This window comes from Scyliorhinus torazame, chromosome 6 (assembly GCF_047496885.1).
Source record: "Scyliorhinus torazame isolate Kashiwa2021f chromosome 6, sScyTor2.1, whole genome shotgun sequence".
Classification (NCBI taxonomy): domain Eukaryota; kingdom Metazoa; phylum Chordata; class Chondrichthyes; order Carcharhiniformes; family Scyliorhinidae; genus Scyliorhinus; species Scyliorhinus torazame.
The window spans coordinates 272,397,380-272,415,109 of NC_092712.1; the positions used below are offsets into that span (position 1 = coordinate 272,397,380).

The 17,730-nt window shown below is 50.1% G+C and overlaps 1 protein-coding gene across 3 annotated transcripts in view; it reads left to right on the forward strand.

The window, feature by feature from the left end:
- The window catches only part of cdkal1 (CDK5 regulatory subunit associated protein 1-like 1), a 979,997-nt gene that overhangs the window by 279,882 nt on the left and 682,385 nt on the right, over nt 1-17,730 (forward strand). For all 3 annotated transcript variants that reach the window (XM_072509703.1, XM_072509704.1, XM_072509705.1), the window contains one exon: nt 13,257-13,305. In XM_072509703.1, the coding sequence (XP_072365804.1) occupies nt 13,257-13,305 (49 nt within the window). The remainder of the gene's footprint in view (nt 1-13,256; nt 13,306-17,730) is intronic.

The following is a 17,730-nucleotide window of genomic DNA, read 5'->3' on the forward strand; positions in this document are numbered from 1 at the left end:
AACTCTACCGTTAACCCTGTATTCCGCATTCATATTTGTCCTTCCAAAATGGACAACCTCACACTTTTCAGGGTTAAACTCCATCTGCCACTTCTCAGCCCAGCTCTGCATCCTATCTATGTCTCTTTGCAGCTGACAACAGCCCTCCTTACTATCCACAACTCCACCAATCTTCGTATCGTCTGCAAATTTACTGACCCACCCTTCAACTCCCTCATCCAAGTCATTAATGAAAATCACAAACAGCAGAGGACCCAGAACTGATCCCTGCGGTACGCCACTGGTAACTGGGATCCAGGCTGAATATTTGCCATCCACCACCACTCTCTGACTTCTATCGGTTAGCCAATTCGTTATCCAACTGGCCAAATTTCCCACTATCCCATGCCTCCTTACTTTCTGCATAAGCCTACCATGGGGAACCTTATCAAATGCCTGACTAAAATCCATGTACACTACATCTACTGCTTTACCTTCATCCACATGCTTGGTCACCTCCTCAAAGAATTCAATAAGACTTGTAAGGCAAGACCTACCCCTCACAAATCCGTGCTGACTATCTCTAATCAAGCAGTGTCTTTCCAGATGCTCAGAAATCCTATCCTTCAGTACCCTTTCCATTACTTTGCCGACCACTGAAGTAAGACTAACTGGCCTGTAATTCCCAGGGTTATCCCTAAGAGACGTCCTGCCTAATTGACTCTGGGAGCACGGAGAGCTTCATACACCCCGACACGGTAAGGCGCTGTTCCCTCCTCATCCACCCTGTTAATCAAAAAATCTCACTGGCCTCCGGTTCCCACTCCGTGGAGATAAAGGGGTTCTGTGTAGCAAACCTCACAGTCCAGGGAAGGGAGTTCAAAAACTTCCGTCTCTACGTCCTTCCCCACCTCTGCGCGGCTGTACTCCTGGGTTTAGAATTCCAGTGTAACCTTCAAAGTCTGACCTTCCAATTCGGCGGACCTATACCCCCCCTTACTGTCTGCGGCCTCGCGACCCTTAAGGCCGACCCGTCTTCCCTGTTTGCGAACCTCACCCCGGATTGCAAACCCATCGCCACCAGGAGCAGCCGCTACAGTGCCCAGGACCAGATCTTTATTAGGTCAGAGGTCCAAAGGCTACTGAGGGAAGGGGTCATTGAAGCCAGTAACAGCCCCTGGAGAGCTCAAGTAGTGGTGGTAAAGACCGGGGAGAAGCATAGGATGGTCATCGACTACAGTCAGACCATCAATATGTTTACGCAGCTGGACACGTACCCCCTCCCTCGCATATCTGACCTGGTAAACAGGATCGCGCATTATAAGGTCTTCTCCACGGTGGATCTCAAGTCCGTCTACCACCAGCTCCCCATCTGCACTAGTGACCGCAAATACACTGCCTTCAAGGCAGACGGGCGGCTCTATCACATCTTAAGGGTTCCCTTTGGTGTCACTAACGGAGTCTCGGTCTTCCAACGCGAGATGGACCGAATGGTTGACCGGTACGGTTTGCGGGCAACATTCCCGTATCTCGATAATGTCACCATCTGCGGCCATAACCAGCAGGACCACGACACCAACCTCAGAAAATTCCTCCAGACCGCAAAGATCCTTAACCTAATGTACAATAAGGATAAATGCGTTTTTAGCACCGACCGTCTCGCCATTCTCGGCTACGTAGTGCGAAATGGAGTTATAGGCCCCGACCCTGAACGCATGCCTCAGGTTTTTTAGGCTACTGCGCCCAGTGGGTCCCCAACTACGCAGACAAGACCCGTCCCCTGATCCAAACCACAGTTTTTCCCCTGTCGATAGAGGCCCGCCAGGCCTTCAGCCGCATCAAAGCAGACATTGCAAAGGCCACGATACACGCCATCGACGAGTCCCTCCCCTTCCAGGTCGAGAGCGAGGCGTCTGACGTAGCTCTGACGGCCACCTTCAACCAAGCGGGCAGACCCGTGGCCTTCTTCTCCCGTACCCTCCATGCTTCTGAAATCCGCCACTCCTCAGTCGAAAAGGAGGCCCAGGCCATAGTAGAAGCTGAGCGACATTGGAGGCATTACCTGGCCGGCAAGAGATTCACTCGCCTCATGGACCAATGGTCAGTGGCTTTCATGTTCAATAATGCACATTATACATCAGTGCTTCTGACATGTCTTCCTTTTTCCCCAACCAAGGATTCCCACGCAAAATGATTGACCGGCCCTCCAGCATGCCTGATCCATTTCACACGCCTGCTCTCACCCCTTCACCTCCTTCCAGAACCATGATAAGATTCCCTCATTCCCTCTTTGCCCAAGAGCCTCTGTATCAATGGGTCACCCTCTGTCATTTTCACTAGCTGCAGTGTTATGCCACCACCAGATGCATCTTCCTCTGCTCTCCCCTTTCAGCAGTCTGAAGGGACTGTCCTTCTATGACAGTCTGACCCACTCCTAATTCACCCCTATGAACGCCACCCTTCCTTTTGGTAACTTTCATTGCAAGTGCAGGTGATGCAACACTTGTCCTTTCATCAACCCCCTTCTCACCGTCCAGGGCCTCAAACACTTCTTCCAAGTGAAACAGTGATTTACGAGTGTTTCCTTCACCTTTACTCTATTCACTGTTCATGACATGGTCCCCTCTACATTAGGGAGACCAAACATCGACCGGATGACTGTTTTGTAGAACACCTGTGTTCGGTCCATAAGCATGGCACTAAACTTCTGTCGCTTGCCAATTAAATTCTTGACCTTACTCTCACACTGCCCTCTCTATCCCTGGTCTGCTTGGGTGTTCCATTTAAGCTCAAGACAAAGAACAATACCACCGGGGCGGAGATTTTCCATGCCACCTACAGCATGTTTCTCAGTGGTAGGTGGCCCGCTGTTGGTCAAAGGCAGATCTTCTGGTCCTACTGCTGTCAATGGGATTTCCCTTTCTGCGGGCGGATTCGCCGCTAGCAGGTCAGGACGATGCTGTTAGGAAAAACAGCCCACCCCCCGTCTTGGCACTCTCCAACCTTCTTGACTCAATATTGAGTTTGACAACATCAGAAATAACCTTTACTTCCATCTTGTTCTTGTTTCATTTTGCTAGTTTGTTTCTTTTAACCGTACATATTGCATTTAGATGGTTATATAGCCATTCATGCCTCATGTGGACAAAACCTTTTGTTTCTTTACTATACCCATTGCCACTCTGTTTGGCTTTTGTATGATGAAACCTTTTGTTAACTAATCTCTCCTGCATTCCTATCACAGACTTGCCTTTGCCTTTTTGTTCTTCCTGCTCCTTTCTCATGGCGTAAGAACTCTTCTATTTCTATCTTCCTTTAGATCTGAATCTTTTTTTCAAAAATAATTTTTATTAGGTTTACCCAATAGAATTAAATACAGAACAAAGTAAAACAACCCCCGTGCCCCCCTCGCCCCTATACATAAATAATAAATTAACATCCCGAGTTAGCACAAAGCAAACATAGCAAATATATCCACCCCCTCAGATCCCCCAGGGTAAATAGACAAAAATAAAATAGAGCCCCCCACCCCCCGGATTGCTGCTGCTGCTGACCACTCTACCGTTCTGCCAGGAAGTCCAAGAACGGTTGCCACCGCCTAAAGAACCCTTATACCGATCCCCTTAAGGCGAATTTCACCTTCTCCAATTTAATAAACCCCGCCATATCGTTGATCCAGGATTCTACGCTTGGGAGCCTCGCATCTCTCCACTGAAGAAGAATCCTTCGCCGGGCTACCGGGGATGCAAAGGCCAGAATACCGGCCTCTTTCGCCTCCTGCACTCCCGGCTCCCCTGCGACCCCAAATATTGCGGGCCCCCAGCCCGGCTTGACCCTGGATCCTACCACCCCCGACGCCGTCCTCGCCACGCCCTTCCAAAATTCCTCCAGCGCTGGGCATGCCCAGAACATATGGGTGTGATTTGCTGGGCTCCCTGAGCACCTAACACACCTGTCCTCACCCCCAAAGAACCGGCTCATCCTTGTCCCGGTCATGTGTGCCCTGTGCAGCACCTTAAACTGTATGAGGCTGAGCCTCGCGCACGAAGAGGAAGAGTTCACCGTCCTTAGGGCATCTGCCCACGTCCCCTCTTCAATCTCCTCTCCCAACTCCTCCTCCCACTTACCTTTCAACTCCACCACCGAGGCCTGCTCCTCCTCCTGCATCACCTGGTAAGTTTCCGAGATCTTCCCCACTCCCACCCACCCCCCCGAGAGCACCCTGTCCTGTACTGTGCGTGGCAGCAGTCGCGGGAATTCCACCACTTGCCGCCTAGCAAACGCCCTTACCTGTAAATATCTGAAGGTGTTCCCCGGGGGGGGAGCCCATACTTCTCCAGTTCACCCAGGCTCGCCGACTTCCCGTCCACAAGCAGGTCCCCCAACCTTCTTATCCCTGCCCTGTGCCACCCCAAAAACCCTCCATCTATTCTCCCTGGGACAAACCGGTGGTTCCCCCGTATTGGGGTCCACACCGAGGCCCCCACTTCCCCCCTGTGCCGCCTCCACTGCCTCCAGATTTTGAGGGTAGCCGCCACTATCGGGCTCGTGGTATACCTCATTGGAGGGAACGGCAGCGGCACCGTTGCCAGCGCCTCCAGATTCGTACCCTCACAAGACGCTGTCTCCAGCCTCTTCCATGCAGCTCCCTCACCCTCCATCACCCACTTGCGCACCATCGCCGCATTGGTGGCCCAGTAGTACCCACAGAGGTTGGGCAGTACCAGCCCCCCCCCGCAATCCCTACTCCGCTCCAGGAACACCCTTCTCACCCTCTGAGTCCCTCGCGCCCACACAAACCCCGTTATGCTCCTGTTGACCCGCCTAAAGAAGGCCTTCGGGATAAACATGGGGAGGCACTGGAGCAGGAACAAAAACCTTGGGTGCACCGTCATCTTAACTGACTGCACCCTACCTGCCAGGGACAGCGGCAGCGCATCCCACCTCTTGAACTCCTCCATTTGCTCCACCAGCCCCGTGAAATTAAGTCTATGCAGGGCCCCCCAGCTCCTGGCCACCTGGACCCCCAAGTACCTGAAGCTCCTCTCCGCCCTTTTTAGTGGGAGCTCACCAATCCCCCTCTCCTGGTCCCCTGGGGGAACCACGAACAACTCGCTCTTCCCCATGTTGAGCTTGTACCCTGAGAAATCCCCGAATTCCCTGAGGATCCTCATTACCTCCGGCATTCCCCCCACCGGGTCCGCCACATATAGCAGCAAGTCGTCCACATGGAGCGACACCCTATGCTCCTCCCCGCCCCGCACCAACCCCCTCCAGTTCCTCGACTCCCTCAGTACCATAGCCAGTGCGAAGAGCAGGGGGGACAGGGGACACCCCTGCCTTGTCCCTCGATGCAACCGAAAGTACTCAGACCTCCTCTTGTTCGTGGCCACACTCGCCATCAGGACCTCGTACAACAACCTAACCCACCTGACAAACCCCTCCCCAAACCCGAACCTCTTCAGCACCTCTCACAAGTACCCCCACTCTACCCTATCGAAGGCTTTCTCAGCGTCCATCGCCACCACTATCTCCCCCTCCCCCTCCCTCTCCGGCATCATAATAACGTTCAGGAGCCTCCGCACATTCGCGTTCAACTGCCTCCCCTTCACGAATCCCGTCTGGTCTTCGTGGATCACCTGCGGCACACAATCCTCAATTCTCGTGGCTAACACCTTCGCCAGCACCTTGGCATCTACATTTAACAACGAAATCGGCCTGTAAGACCCACACTGCAGGGGATCCTTGTCCCGCTTCAGGATCAAGGAGATCAGTGCCCGGGACATCGTCGGGGGCAAAGCCCCCCCCTCCCTTGCCTCATTGAAGGTTCTAACTAGCAATGGGCCCAACAGGTCTACATGTTTCTTGTAGAATTCGACCGGGAAACCGTCCGGCCCCGGTGCCTTCCCCACCTGCATGCTCCCTATCCCTTTGGCCAGCTCCTCCAGCCCAATCGGGGCCCCCAATCCCGATACCAGTCCCTCCTCCACCTTCGGAAACCTCACTTAGAACATAGAACATGACAGCGCAGTACAGGCCCTTCGGCCCTCGATGTTGCGTCGACCTGTGAAACCACTCTAAAGCCCATCTACACTATTCCCTTATCGTCCATATGTCTATCCAGTGACCATTTGAATGCCCTTCGTGTTGGCGAGTGCACTACTGTTGCAGGCAGGGTGTTCCACGCCCTTACTACTCTCTGAGTAAAGAACCTGCCTCTGACATCTGTCCTATATCTATGTCCCCTCAATTTAAAGCTATGTCCCCTCGTGCTAGCCATCACCATCTGAGGAAAAAGGCTCTCACTGTCCACCCTATCTAATCCTCTGATCATCTTGTATGCCTCTATTAAGTCACCTCTTAACCTTCTCTCTAACGAAAACAGCCTCAAGTCCCTCAACCTTTCCTCATAAGATCTTCCCTCCATACCAGGCAACATTCTGGTAAATCTCCTCTGTGCCCTTTCCAATGTTTCCACATCCTTCCTATAACGCGGCGACCAGAATTGCACGCAATACTCCAAATGCGGCTGCACCAGAGTTTTGTACAGCTGCAACATGACCTCATGACTCCGAAACTCAATCCCTCTGCCAATAAAAGCTAACACACCGTATGCCTTCTTAACAACCCTCTCAACCTGAATGGCAACTTTCAGGGATGTATGTACATGGACACCAAGATCTCACTGCTCATCCACACTGCCAAGAATCTTACGATTAGCCCAGTACTTTGTCTTCCTGTTATTCCTTCCAAAATGAATCACCTCACACTTTTCTGCATTAAACTCCATTTGCCACCTCTCAGCCCAGCGCTGCAGCTTATCTATGTCCCTCTGTAACTTGTAACATCCTTCCGCACTGTCCACAACTCCACCGACTTTAGTATCATCTGCAAATTTACTCACCCATCCTTCTACGCCCTCCTCCAGGTCATTTATAAAAATTACAAACAGCAGTGGCCCCAAAACAGACCCTTGTGGTACACCACTAGTAACTGGACTCCAGTCTGAACATTTCCCATCAACCACCACCCTTTGTCTTCTTCCAGCTAGCCAATTTCTGATCGAAACTGCTAATTGAACCTGAATCCCATGCCTCCGTATTTTCTGCAGTAGCCTACCATGGGGAACCTTATCAAACGCTTTACTGAAATCCATATACACCACATCAACTGCTTTACCCTCATCCACCTGTTTGGTCACCTGCTCAAGGAACTCAATAAGGTTTGTGAGGCACGACCTACCCTTCACAAAACCGTGTTGACTATCTCTAATCAAATTATTCCTTTCCAGATGATTATTCATCCTATCTCTTATAAACCTTTCCAAGATTTTGCCCACCACAGAAGTAAGGCTCACTGGTCTAAACCGGGGTTGTCTCTACTTCCCTTCTTAAACAAGGGGACAACATTTGCTATCCTCCAGTCTTCTGGCACTATTCCTGTAGATAAAAATGACTTAAAGATCAAAGCCATAGGCTCAGCAATCTCCTCCCTAGCTTCTCAGAGAATCCTAGGATAAATCCCATCCGACCCAGGGGACTTATCTTTTTCACACTGTCCAGAATTGCTCACACCTCCTCCTTATGAACCTCAAGCCCTTCTAGTCCAGTAGCACCTCTCCTATCTCCTCAGACTCCACGCACAACTTCCCGCTACTGTCCTTGACTGGCCCTACTCTTACCCTAGTCATTCTTTTATTCCTGACATATCGATAGAAAGCTTTAGGGTTATCCTTGATCCTACCTGCTAAAGACTTCTCATGTCCCCTCCTGGCTCTTCTTAGGTCTCTCTTTAAGTCCTTCCTAGCTAACTTGTAACTCTTGAGCGCCCTAATTGAACCTTCATGTCTCATCTTTACATAAGCCTCCTTCTTCCTCTTGACAAGTGTTTCCACTGCTTTAGTAAACCACGGCTCCCTTGCTCAACCACTTCCTCCCTGCCTGACAGGTACATACTTATCAAGGACACGCAGTAGCTGTTCCTTGAACAAGCTCCACATTTCCATTGAGCCCATCCCCTGCAGTTTTCCTCTCCATCCGATGCATCCTACGTCTTGCCTCATCGCATCATAATTGCCTTTCCCCCAGATATAACTCTTGCCCTGCGGTATATACCTATCCCTTTCCATCACTAAAGTAAACTTAATCGAATTATGGTCACTATCACCAAAGTGCTCACCTACCTCCAAATCTAACACCTGTCCTGGTTCATTACCTAGTACCAAATCCAAAATGACCACGCCTCTCATTGGCCTATCTACATACTGTGTCAGGAAACCCTCCTGCACACATTGGACAAAAACTGACCCATCTAAAGTACTCGAACTATAGCGTTTCCAGTCAATTTTTGGAAAGTTAAAGTCCCCCAGAACAACTACCCTGTTGCTTTCGCTCCTATCCAGAAGCATCTTTGCAATCCTTTCCTCTACATCTATGGAACTTTTCGGAGGCCTATAGAAAACCCCGAACAGGTTGACCTCTCCTTTCCTGTTTCTAACCTCAGCCCATACTACCTCAGTCCTCATCAAAGGTCCTTTCTGTCACCGTAATACTGTCCTTGACTAACAATGCCACCCCTCCCCCTCTTTTACCACCTTCCCTGAGCTTACTGGAATATCTAAACCCCGGAAACTGCAACAACCATTCCTGTCCCTGCTCTATCCATGTCTCCGAAATGGCCACAACATCGAAGTCCCATGTACCAACCCATGCCGCAAGTTCACCCACCTTATTCCGGATGCTCCTGGCTTTGAAAAAGACACACTTTAAACCACCTTCCTGCCTGCCGGTACACTCCTGCAAGTTTGAAACCTTACTCATGATCTCACTACTCTCAACCTCCTGTATACTGGAGCTACAATTCAGGTTCCAAGCCCCTGCTGAACTAGTTTAAACCCTCCCGAAGAGCATTCGCAAATTTCCCCCCCAGGATATTGGTACCCCTCTGGTCCAGGTGTAGACCATCCCATTTGTAGAGGTCCCACCGACCCCAGAATGAGCCCCAATTATCCAGAAATCTGAAACCCTCCCTTCTGCACCATCCCTGTAGCCACGTGTTCAACTCCTCTCTCTCCCTATTCCTCGTCTCGTTAGCACATGGCATGGGTACCAACCCAGAGATAATAACTCTATTCGTCCGAGATCTAAGTTTCCACCCTAGCTCCCTGAATTCCTGCCTTACACCCCTATCCCTTTTCCTACCTATATCGTTGGTACCTATGTGGACCACGACCCCGCCCCCTTAAGGATCCTGAAAACACGATCCGAGACATCACGGACCCTGGCACCTGGGAGGCAACACACCAACCGCGAGTCTCTCTCGTTCCCACAGAATCTCCTGTCTATCCCCCTAATTATGGAGTCTCCAATGACTAATGCTCTGCTCCTCTCCCCCTGGCCTTCTGAGCAACAGGGACATACTCTGTGCCAGAGACCTGTACCCCATGGCTTACCGCTGGTAAGTCCCCTCCCCCAACAGTATCCAAAGCGGTATACTTGTTACTAAGGGGAACAACCACAGGAGATCCCTGTACTGACTGCTTCCTCCCAGCCCCTCTCACCGTCACCCATCTATCTTTATTCTTCGGAGTAACTACATGCCTGAAGCTTCTATCTATGACCACCTTTGCCTCCAAAATGATCCGAAGTTCCAGCTCCAGTTCCCTAATGCAGTTTCTGAGAAGCTGGAGATGGGTGCACTTCCCACAGATGAAATCAGCAGGGACACTGACGGCGTCCCTCACCTCAAACATTCTGCAGGAGGAACATTGCACTACCTTCCCTGCCATCTCCTCTAGATAAAAAAAGAAAAAGAAAGAAAGAGCTTACCTGTTATTCACTCCCCTTCTCAGCAAGCACTCACTCAGCAACCTCTGCGCCCCGCACGATAACACCTGAGGGAAAAGAAAAGAAAAACTACTTACCAGTCACCAGCCAATCCCTTACCTGCAGGCTGTGACGTCACGGTTCAACTTGTTTCTACTTCTCCCTGCCCTCGAGCCTTCCTCTTGATCTTGACAGCGGTTGTTGTTTTTTTGGTTAGAGGAGGGGGTAGGGAGGGAAACACTGAAAAAGTGTTTCGGGTTTAAGTGTCACTTGACAAAAGCTCCTCCAGAAACCACCTTCAAGTTAGAGTGACCGCACCGGACGTATGCAAATTTCCCCCGCAACAGTCCATCAGCAGCTCTGCTCTACTGCCCTCTGCTGGATGCTTGTCTTCACTTGAACAGCTAGGGTCTCTTGCACAGGTACACCTTCAAGTTAGAGTGACCGCACCGGACGTATGCACATTTTCCCCGCAACAAGTAATCAGCAGCTCTGCTCTACTGCCCTCTGCTGGACTTGGTCCAGAAAGCGGCCCATCCCTCCCTCCTCCCGTGGGGGCTTGGACCGATACAATTCCTCATAAAAGTCCCTGAGGACCCCATTGATGTCAACCCCACTCCGTACCACAATCCCTCCCCTATCCTTAACTCCCCCGATCTCCCTAGCTGCGTCCCGCTTCCGAAGCTGATGCGCCAGCATCCGACTTGCCTTTTCCCCATACTCATAAATCGCCCCCTGGGCCTTCCTCCACTGCACCTCCGCCTTCCTGGTGGTCAACAGGTCGAATTCGGCCTTGAGGCTACGCCTCTTCCTCAACCGTCCGTCCTCCGGCACCTCTGCATACCTCCTGTCTACCCTCACCATCTCCCCCACCAGCCTCTCCCTCTGCTCTCTCCTCTCCTTGTGGGCCCTAATGGAGATCAGCTCTACCCTAACCACCGCCTTCAGCGCCTCCCACACCATCCTCATTCGGACCACCCCGTTATCGTTCGTCTCCAGGTATCTCTCTATGCTTCCTCTGACCCGCTCACTCACCTCCTCGTCCGCCAACAGCCCCACTTCCAAGCGCCACAACGGGCGCTGGTACTTCTCCTCCCCCAGCTCTAGGTCTACCTAATGCGGGGCGTGATCCGAAATGGCTATCGCCGAGTACTCGGTATCCTCTACTCTCGCTATCAGCGCCCTACTCATAATAAAGAAGTCGATCTGAGAATAAGCCTTATGAACATGCGAGAAGAATGAAAATTCCCAAGCCCCCGGCCTCGCAAATCTCCAAGGGGCCACCCCTCCCATCTGGTCCATAAACCCCTCAGCACCTTGGCCGCCGCCGGCTTCCTACCAGTCCTAGACCTGGAGCGATCCAGTGCCGGATCCAACACCGTGTTAAAGTCCCTCCCCATTATCAGGCCCCCCACTTCCCAGTCCGGGATCCGACCCAACATGCACCGCATAAAACCCGCAACATCCCAGTTCGGGGCATACACATTGACCAGCAGCACCCTCTCCCCTTGCAGCTTACCACTTACCATTACGTACCTGCCGCCATTGTCTGTCACAATGCTCGACGCCTCGAACGACACCCTCTTTCCCACCAAGATCGCCACCCCCCAATTTTTGGCATCCAATCCTGCGTGAAACACCTGACCTACCCACCCCTTCCTCAATCATACCTGGTCTGCCACCGTCAGGTGTGTCTCCTGGAGCATAACTACATCCGCCTTGAGCCCCTTCAGGTGCGCGAACACTCGGGCCCGCTTGACCGACCCGTTCAGTCCCCTTACATTCCAGGTTATCAGCCGGATCGGGGGCTACCCGCCGACTAGCCATAACCCCTCCGCCAGCCACGCGCCCGCACCCCATGCCCGGCCAGTTCACCACGGCGGCAGACCCCCGTCCCAACCCCCTTTACTCGCTCCAGCTCCCCCTTGACCATAGCCGTAGCAACCCGGTCAAAACCCCCCCCCCCCCAAAGCTAGGATCCCTCCTAGCTGCTATATCCCTCCCCATTGCACTCCCGCAAGTTAGCTGACCCCGGCTACTCCCGCCTCTCCTTCAACTCCTCCCATTGTGGGACATACCCTCCTCCTCCATTACCCACCCACAGGCTCGCCGCCTCCCCCTTTCATCCCAAGCACGGGAAACAACCCTTGCTTCCCTGGCCCCGCCCCCTCCAGCCTTCAGCGCGGGAAAGAGCCCTCCGGGAGGCCCTGAATCCGCAAATTCTTCCGCCTCGACCGATTCTCCATCTCCTCGAACCGTTCCTGCCATTTCCTGTGGAGCGCCTCATGCACCTCCACCTTTACCGCAAGGCCTAAGATCTCGTCCTCGTTGTCGGAGACCTTTGGTCGGACCTCGCGGATCGCCACCGTCTGGGTCTCCAGCAGCTTGTCGATAGAAGCCTTCATCGGCTCCAGCAGGTCCCCTTTAATCTCCCTGAAGCAGCGCTGGATAACCACCTGCTGCTCCTGCGCCCACTGCATCCACACTGTCTGGTCCCCGCCCACCGCCATTTTGCTCTTCTTCCCTCGCACCTTCTTTGGGTTCACCACCACTTTTTTAGGCGCCTCGCTCCTGGTACAAGCCATACACTGTTGGGGAACTATTGCAATCTCCTTCCCACACCGGGAAACGTTGAAAAAATGCCGTTGGGGATACTGAAAAGAGCCCAACAGTCCGTTTTTAGCGGGAGCTGCCGAATGTGCGACTTAGTTCCGCATAGCCGCAACCGGAAGTCTCCTTTAGATCTGAATCTTAAAGGTTCTTCAAGGATTTTAAAGGTGAAAGCGAGGTTGGAGATTGGATAGTAATCAGCAATAAAATGAAAAACTGATGGGCGAAGAAATAGTTACTTTTGATCATCTCATGCTGCTTTGAATTCAGGAAATCTTTGCAGCGTATGCAAACTTGGAGTTGTTAACTTTGATCCCTGGTTGGCAGAAGTTCGGTTGAAAACACACCAACCCGGGAGATTTAAATATAACATTTGGCCTGGTAATACATCACATTGCAGTGATGTCCACAGACTCCAATCGGAGTTTGAGTCAACATGAACCACTTCTGCACATCTTCCAGCTGCTTACTTGGAAACAAGATTGTCAAAGACGTGAATTTACAGTAGTAGTCCATTACTGCTTGTGAAAGGCAACCCTTTCGACAAATTCAGTAGTTTCTGTGCAGGCGGATGAAAATATTTGAGTTAGCTGAGTCCTGAACAGTTGAGAGAAGCAAATTATGTTGCTAGCTTTGGGGAGAATAAAGTGAGAATAAACTTTTTCATGAAGTTGTTTCCACTTTACAAAGCTCAGTGATGTTTCAGTTCCAAGTTACAGTGGTTAGTGCATGAATGAATATGTGGAGAGACTGCCTGCTTATCTGGCATTTGCTGAAACATCTTATAAAAAGATTGTTGTCAAATTCTTATCAGTAATGACATCCAAACGTTTTTCTCCTTAGGTTCAGCAAATAGATCGTGTTGTTGAAGTCGTTGAAGAAACAATTAAAGGTGAGTAGATTCTTGAAACATTGTGAACTAGTTGATACATATTTAAATCTTAATTTGCCAACACAAAATGTGTCAATGTTTTATTTTAGTCTTGCATAAAACAAGTTTATGCCACAAAACAACCCTTTATTGTGGTTTACTCCCATTTTCCTTTTCTAACCGTAGGTGTCTGCTTGCAATATTTATCTTGGCGGTGAGAAAGACGATTATTTTCGATTTAATTTGATGTCGCCAAGTGCGTTACGTTATTTGATAATTTAATCTAATTGAACTGAATGTAAGACTGTACTCAACATAATCTTGTATTTAAAAACAAAACCTTTTGTGAACTTTTGCTTTGAAATTATTTTAATTATGGTGCTGTTACTGATTTAGATGCAGTCTTCTGTGACCAGTAATCCTGCTTCCAGTTAAGTTATCTGGGTAGTATTTAACAAGTGGTTAGGCAACAGTCCAGCATTTGGAGGAAGGACTGATGAGATTATAATTATGTGACCTAATTTACTCAACATGCCAAGAATGTTCAATCTTGTCACCTGTTGATAATTGTACTTCAAGGTGTCAGAAAACACATTTATAATTCCGATGCTGGGTCTGTGGGACCACAACCTTTCACAATATACATTAATGATCTGGAAGAAGGAACTGATGCACTTGCTAAATTTGCCGATAATACAAAGATCTGTAGAGGGACAGGTAGTATTGAGGAAGAAGGCGAGCTGCAGAAGGATTTGGACAGGCTAGGAGAGTGGGCAATGAAGTGGCAGATGAAATACAATGTGGAAAAGTGTGAGGTTATGCACTTTGGGTGGATGATTGGAGGCATAGACTATTTTCTCAATGGGGAAATGCTTAGAAAATCAGAAGCACAAAGGGACTTGGGAGCCCTTGTTCAAGATTCTCTTAATATTAACGTGCAGGTTCAGTCGGCAGTTAGAAAAGCAAATGCAATAATAGTATTCATGTCGAGAGGGCTAGAATACAACAGGGATGTACTTCTGAGGCTGTACAAGGCTCTGGTCAGAACCCATTTGGAGTATAGTGAGCAGTTTTGGCCCCGTATCTAAGTAAAGATGTGCTGGCCTTCTAAAGGATCCAGAGGAGGTTCACAAGAATGATTCCTGGAATGAAGAGCTTGTCGTATGAGGAACAGTTGAGGACTCTGGGTCTGAAAATTGGCATGGACGTATTTACATTTGATAATGGTGTGTATCTACTAGCAGTCGATTAGTTTTTGAATCTGTGCGGCTGAGAAAGGATAGTAAGAGCATCACTGTAATAAATCATTTGTAATCAATTGTGGATGCTGTGGCTCTCTAGTGGTTAGCACTGCTGCCTCACAGTGCCAGCGACCCAAGTTCAATTTTAGCCTTGGGTAACTGTCTGTGTGAAGTTTGTACATTCTCCCCGTTTCCGTGTGGTCTTGCTCCGGTTTCCTCCCACAGTCCAAAGATGTATAGGTTAGGTGGATTGGCCATGCTAAATTGCCCCTTAGTGTCCAAAGATGTTCAGGTTAGTTTATGGGATTACGGGGATAGGCGGTTGGGTGGGGGAGTGGGCTGAGGTAGAGTGCTCTTTCAGAGGGTCGGTGCAGAGTCGATGGGCCAAATGGCCGCCTTCTGCACTGTAGGGATTCTATGATGGCGTACCTAAAGCTCTCTACTCAAACAATAGTCCATAATTCTCAGACACGAGTTTCGCAGATTTGCACAGGACTGGGAGTTTTGCCACTCTACGTCACATGCCGAATGTGTACAATCCAATGGAATGGTGGGATGTGCCATGAAGACCGTTAAAAACCTGTTGAGGAAGGCAAAGGTGGAGGGAAGAGACCACTACTTGGCCCTACTGGATTTCTGGAATACTCCATAGAGGGCATTGAATAATCTCCTAATGGAGGGAAGATGAAAAAAAAAGCTTCCAACTTCGTCCTAATTTCTAATTCCACAGTCAGTAAACTACAACGTTCAGGACTTGATTAGACTGCAGAAACAGTACTTCGATTGAGGAGCCCAACCTCCTGAACTGAACATAACAGCGAAGATTCAGCAAGACGGAATCTGGAATTCCGCTGTTGTCGCAGGAATCACAGGAGGACCAAGGTCTTACATAGTGCAGATTCCAAATGGTAAGTAGTGCAGGAGAAATTGGAAATTCCTACGGAAAACAAATGAAGTGTGACCCTGCTCTGCACCAAAAGGTGAAGCTGAAGATCAGAAACCAGAATCCACCAGTGAAGCCTCAAGAGTTCTGATAACTATCTAAGCAGTGAAAGTGCCCTGGTCGTTTGTACTTTAAAATCATCTCAGTCACGATTCAGAATATTTAGTGGAAGAATTGTGAAAAGAAACACAGAGATGCAGAGATGACTTAAAGACAAAACCGACTGATCAAAACAGAGTGTAAAAGGATTAATAAGACACTGGACGCGATTCTCTTGCTGTGTTGCGCTCAAGTGAGAGCATAACACGGCCGGAGAATCCCGGGAGAGGCCTCCAGCAGACCTCCTGACAGCCCCTGTGCCTTGCGGGATTCACCCAAGTCCCGCGAGACGTCGGAGTGGGAACTCTGCCAAAATGGACGGGACCAAATGACGCTCGCGGAAGTAAGTCGTAAACCTACTTAGGACCTATCTGCCGGGATCCACCGGCCTTCGTTGGTTCTCCGGCTTACCCAGGGAGGCCGCAGCCATGTGCCAATCAGTGCTGGTGTGGACCAGGCGGAACGCCATTCGGGGAGTCTGCCGTGCCGCCGGAGACCCCTGGGTGGTCAGGGTAAGTTCTCCCCCTGGAATGTGAGCATTTTGGCACTCCCACCGTGCCACTGCCAAGGTACCTGGGTGACACTGCCAAGCTGGCAGGAGCACTGCCTCGGTGGCAGGTTGGCGGTGCAAGCGTGTCCAAGTGTCAGGGTGGCACTACCAAGGATCGGGCTGAGGGGGACCATGGCCATGAAATGAGGATGGAGAGGCGGGTTGAAGGGTGGGAGGAGTGCAGGGCAGGTAAGTGGGGGGCCTCTGGGAGATTGGAGTAATGATGGGTGGGGGTCCTGGAAGGGATGGGGTGCTGTAAGGGCGCTTGGGGTGGGCCTGGAAAGGGCTCCTGTAGCCACCTGGGATGCCCACGCCCCGATTACAATTGGACACTTGCAAAGACTGCAGCGAAAATTGGGCAATGCTAAGAAACAAGCAAGTGCAAGCTCTGTCTGTTGATTAGAACCTTAAACGCTCAGACAGGACAGAAACTACCAAACGATTTACATACTAATGAGCCATCTCCGGGGACAAAAGGGAAACATTTAGATACACAATGTTAGCGCCAGAAGAAGCTAAGACAAAGCTGACTGACAGTCACCAGGCCACGCCCAGCGATCAGGGAACCACCCCTCTATTGGAGGAAAATCGATACCGATGATTGGGAAAGACCCAATTAGTTGAGGCCAAGTTCAAGGCCCGCCCAAAAGAGCGTGAAGCCCTTTTGGGTATAAAAGGTATCCCCCAAGGGAGAACGCTCAGCGAAGAGCGAGACCAGCCTAGCAGCTACAGCAGACCAAGTAAGTTCCAAGTCAACGCACGCTACGAGATAGACGCTCCTAGTTGCTACCCTGTAAACAGCTCAACCCAGCAGCCTCAGAACCGAGCAACGGCCATTGTTCCTCTGACTGAGTGGGCACCCGAAGCTAAGTACAGGCTTTAGTAATAGTGGTAGTTTAGTTTGTAGAGTTTCTGCATGAGTAGATTTGACTGTGTGTAAATAAATGTGCATTGCTTTTGAACTTACCAACTGGTGTATCGAGTCATTGATCAGTATTCGGTTCTGAACCTTGTGACGGTGTCGAAAGATACCTGGCGACTCTTGAGCAAACGTGATTAAATAGAGCCAAATTAAGAACCAACCAAAAGTTAGCAACAGTACCCCCCCGGTACCCCATAGCGGGTGTTCTCACTTGGGGGTGTGTGGGGTAGTGTCCATGTGTGTGGGGGGGTGACATTGCCAATGGGCGGGGCTGTGCCGCAGGTGCTCACATGGAGATCGGGATACCCTTTCAAACTGAGTTCAGCTTCCCAGTGCTAAAAAAAATTCTAATTGTGGACTAAACTGGTGAGAAACTCCCCACGGCCCAAAAATTGACTAAGTATCGTTGAATAGCAGCGGGATACCCTCTGAAAAATCTTCCACAAATTAACTTGGAAATTTTTTGCGAGAATCACGCCCTTTGTGTACTTGAGTAGGCTATATTCATAGTCTATTTTGTTCTCCGAGAAACTTGTCTTAATTGTTTTTTTGAAAAAAAGGGAAATGTCATGATATTAGAGAGATTGTGCTTTTGGACTCCAGTATTCGACATAATGCGGTATACGCTTCATTGGGTCACTTGACCTGAGAATCTGAGGGCAGATAGTATTTGTAAATGTAAGCTGTAATC